This window comes from Arvicola amphibius, chromosome 10, assembly GCF_903992535.2.
Source record: "Arvicola amphibius chromosome 10, mArvAmp1.2, whole genome shotgun sequence".
NCBI lineage: Eukaryota > Metazoa > Chordata > Mammalia > Rodentia > Cricetidae > Arvicola > Arvicola amphibius.
In genome coordinates this window covers 63,908,720-63,912,987 of record NC_052056.1, presented here as the reverse complement: position 1 = coordinate 63,912,987, position 4,268 = coordinate 63,908,720, and the positions used below count along the sequence as shown (strand labels likewise).

At 53.8% G+C, this 4,268-nt stretch overlaps 1 protein-coding gene across 2 annotated transcripts; it reads left to right on the top strand.

Annotated features, from left to right (window-relative positions):
- Positions 1–258: 258 nt before the first annotated feature.
- On the top strand, positions 259–3,924 carry Hes1 (hes family bHLH transcription factor 1). 2 transcript variants are annotated; one of them, XM_038345573.1, is made up of 5 exons: positions 259–512; positions 1,621–1,781; positions 1,929–2,024; positions 2,302–2,389; positions 3,002–3,924. In XM_038345573.1, exons 2-5 carry the CDS (start codon positions 1,674–1,676, stop codon positions 3,550–3,552), a joined length of 843 nt encoding a protein of 280 aa, XP_038201501.1. In that variant the 5' UTR covers positions 259–512; positions 1,621–1,673; the 3' UTR covers positions 3,553–3,924. The 2 variants fall into 2 exon arrangements, with proteins under 2 accessions (XP_038201501.1, XP_038201500.1); XM_038345572.1 differs by lacking the exon at positions 259–512 and having other exon boundaries at positions 1,093–1,781.
- The last annotated feature ends 344 nt before the right edge of the window (positions 3,925–4,268 follow it).

Genomic DNA, 4,268 nt, shown 5'->3' with positions numbered 1-4,268 from the left:
GGAGGGGGCCCCCGGACACACACACACACACACACACACACACACACACACCACACGCAGCGCGCGCCAATGAGCCCAGGCCAGGCGCAGGGGGCGGGGTTTTCCCAGGCTCGAGCACAGCAGCTGCTATTTACCTTCTTGGCTTCTCCCGGGGACTAGAGCCGGCCCCCGCTCCCGGCCGCCCGCCGCCGGCCCCCGCTCCCTGCCCCCGGGGCGCGCGCGCACACACACACACACTCACATACACACTCACACACGCACGCACACACACATCCTCTGGGTCCGGCCGCAGCCGCGGCGGCAATAAAACATCCTGGCACGTGCTCCGACTCCAGGCGCGCCCTCGCCGGCCGGCTGATGTCAAACTGCAGCTCGGCTGGTGGAGCTCTTAAAGGGCTCGCACTCCGGGCGCTGAGGCCGCCCTGGCCGCCAGCAGGGTGAGGAGGGGAGAGGCCGACTCCCTGCCCGCCGCCTCTCGGGACTGCCAAACCGACAGCCTGCAGGGGAGAAAGGTATAAAGTGGCGGAGGAGCGCGCGCGCCCCTGTGGCATTGCTATCAAAGCTCCTCTTGTTCATTTGTCATTTGAAATTCCATTTCCTTTCTTCCCAGTAGGAAATTATTCTGATTGTTTCCTGGAGAAGCGTGAGGTCCAAGGCCCCATTCCCAGGAGAGGGCTGGGGGCGGGGGGGGGTGGCAGACAGGCATCCAAAAAGCCACCTTGCTCCGAAAAAACCTGCCTGTAAAGGCCTCTCTCTCTCTCTTTCTCTCTCTCTCTCTCTCTCTCTCTCTCTCTCTCTCTCTCTCTCTCTCTCTCTCTCTCTCTCTCTCTCTCTCTCTCTCTCTCTCTCTCTCTCTCGCTTAGGGAGCGATTAGTTGGGGGGGGGGGTTGGTATTGCTTTCCCCCCCTGCGTGAGCAGTTTTCACTGCCCTGAACGTACAGAATAGAGCGGGAATTCACGAAGACGTTCGAGTAACACACCCTTGCGCGAGTTCCCTCGTCTTTAAATCACTAAATTCCGCCTTGGCGTATATTTTCTCAAAACGTTTTTCAAATGAATTTATTATACAAAGTAGCTATATTGCACGTGGCAAAGACAATGAAATCCAAAGACCTGGCCACAAAAGAAATAGACTAGACCAAACCAAGGCGGAAAAGTCCTCTCTAAAGCAAAGCCCAGAGGAGAGAGTTAGCAAAGGGTTAAAATCCTTTTGATTGACGTTGTAGCCTCCGGTGCCCCGGGCTCAGGCGCGCGCCATTGGCCGCCAGACCTTGTGCCTGGCGGCCAATGGGGGGGCGCAGTCCACGAGCGGTGCCGCGTGTCTCTTCCTCCCATTGGCTGAAAGTTACTGTGGGAAAGAAAGTTTGGGAAGTTTCACACGAGCCGTTCGCGTGCAGTCCCAGATATATATAGAGGCCGCCAGGGCCTGCGGATCACACAGGATCTGGAGCTGGTGCTGATAACAGCGGAGTCCCCCGTCTACCTCTCTCCTTGGTCCTGGAATAGCGCTACCGATCACTAAGTAGCCCTAAGACATAATAACTCCTCAGCTGCTCAGTAGTTTTTCTTATGAAAGTCAAGTAAAAAGGACATAAGCGAAAAAAATTTTTTTGCGCGAAGGATTCCAAAAATAAAATTCTCTGGGGATTGAGAAGAAAGAAAAAAGCAAGAAAATGCCAGCTGATATAATGGAGAAAAACTCCTCGTCCCCGGTGGCTGCTACCCCAGCCAGTGTCAACACGACACCGGACAAACCAAAGACCGCCTCTGAGCACAGAAAGGTAAGACGGTACTCTTGTCTCTGTGAAGCCCCTAGAAATTAAGTGGGTTGTGCGCACAGGGACTCCGTTTCCTTTTCCCTCTTAAAGCCCCGGGGTGAAATGGCAGATCCCGTGGGAACTCAGTCCCCTTTTTTTTCCTCTTTGCAGTCGTCAAAGCCTATCATGGAGAAGAGGCGAAGAGCAAGAATAAATGAAAGTCTGAGCCAGCTGAAAACACTGATTTTGGACGCACTTAAGAAAGATGTAAGTGAGCAATGCTGTTTATTATTATTATTGTTATTATTATTATTATTATTATTGTTATTGTAATGATATTTCTCGGGCACAAAGAACCAAACTCTGCCTGCTGTGTGAGGATTTTACCCCACCAGCACTGCGTTCCCTTAAGCGGGAGGGAGGTGCGGGTCTCTCCCGCAGGGTTTTGGGCTGTGGGACATGCGGACGGGGTTAGGGACCTTCAGAATTAGGAGGCAGCTGACAAGGAGGGGTCTCACTTTCTTCCCTTGTTTCCTCTGCGTAGAGCTCCCGGCATTCCAAGCTGGAGAAGGCAGACATTCTGGAAATGACAGTGAAGCACCTCCGGAACCTGCAGCGGGCGCAGATGACCGGTGAGGACCGCGCGTGCGTCCCCTCTCTGCGGGTGTCCCTCTCGGCCCGCGGTGATTTCTTCCAGACTTCCGCCCGCGGTTGTGAGAGGCATTCAGCTACATTTTACTGCCTTGGCTCACTCCGCGTTCCCACGGTCTGGGTCTTATTTATAGCCACAACTCCCAAGTTGTTACTGCTCCGGAAAGGGAGGGAGAGGTTGTAGCTTAGAGGGCCGTGGGCGGCTTGGCTGTGGTGGAAGCTAGTGAGGGCGAAGGGACGTAGGACTGCGGCGGTTGCCTAGAAGCTAGGGGTCACTGGCATAGCACCCGTCCAACCCCTGCCGCAGGAGGGGAAGTGGGACTTGGAAGGCGCCTTGGGTGGCATTGCCCAAGGTCACGTCGCGCGCGAGGCTAGGGGTGGCAGATCTGGAGCTGAGATCGGTTTAAATGGGAGGGAGTGTCCTGGCTTCTGTCGCCAACCTAGAGAGAAGGAGCTGGCTGTTCTTGGCCTACCCCACCCTCCCAACCCCAGGTGGTTCCGGTGGCGCGCTGCGGGGACCTCCCAGGGCGGGAGGCGGTGGCCCGGGAGTCAGGGCTGTTCAGTGACCCGTCTTTTCTCCTTCTGGCCTGCAGCCGCGCTCAGCACAGACCCGAGCGTGTTGGGGAAGTACCGCGCCGGCTTCAGCGAGTGCATGAACGAGGTGACCCGCTTCCTGTCCACGTGTGAGGGCGTTAACACCGAGGTGCGCACTCGGCTCCTGGGCCACCTGGCCAACTGCATGACCCAGATCAACGCCATGACCTACCCCGGGCAGCCGCACCCCGCCTTGCAGGCGCCGCCGCCGCCCCCGTCAGGACCAGGCGGCCCCCAGCACTCGCCGTTCGCGCCACCGCCACCGCTTGTGCCCATCCCCGGGGGCGCGGCGCCCCCTCCCGGCAGCGCACCCTGCAAGTTGGGCAGCCAGGCTGGAGAGGCTGCCAAGGTTTTTGGCGGCTTCCAGGTGGTACCGGCTCCTGACGGCCAATTTGCCTTCCTCATCCCCAACGGGGCCTTCGCCCACAGCGGCCCGGTCATCCCGGTCTACACCAGCAACAGCGGGACCTCGGTCGGTCCTAACGCAGTGTCTCCTTCCAGCGGTTCCTCGCTCACTGCGGACTCCATGTGGAGGCCGTGGCGGAACTGAGGGGCTCAGGCCACATCTCACCCTAAACTCCCTAGCCCACCTCTCTCTTGCGACGGACACTAAAAATGAACTTGGATATTGGGAGAGAAGACTTTTATAATTTGGTGGTTACTTTGTTGCTTTTTTTTAATTTCTAAAAAGTTACTTTTTGTAGAGAGCTGTATTAAGTGACTGACCATGCACTGCATTTGTATATATTTTATATGTTCATATTGGATTGCGCCTTTGTATTATAAAAGTTGAGATGACATTTCGTTTTTTACACGAGATTTCTTTTTTATGTGATGCCAAAGATGTTTGAAAATGCTCTTAAAATATCTTCCTTTGGGGAAGTTTATTTGAGAAAGTATAATAAAAGAGTGAAGGCTTTTATGTCTTAGAACTGATTATTTCAAAATTTATAAAAGGAGTCTCTTGAAATTCATATTACATGTAGTCTGAGAATACAGGAATAGAAACTTAAAAAAAATAATGTTTTAAACAGAAACCATCAAACCTTTCACCAACACTCCATGAACTAAAAAGACCTAATTTATGAAAATTCATTTAATGGGGCTTTCCTGATAAACTTGTGGTCATTTCTCTTTAAACGACTGCAAAAAGAAAAAGGAAATTTTTAGAAAGCACTTAAAGACAGTCCTTACTTTGTGTCTTCTGAAGGGTAGCATAAGGGCGACCTCAGCTCACTCCCTGGGATAACCACAAACCTCCTAGTC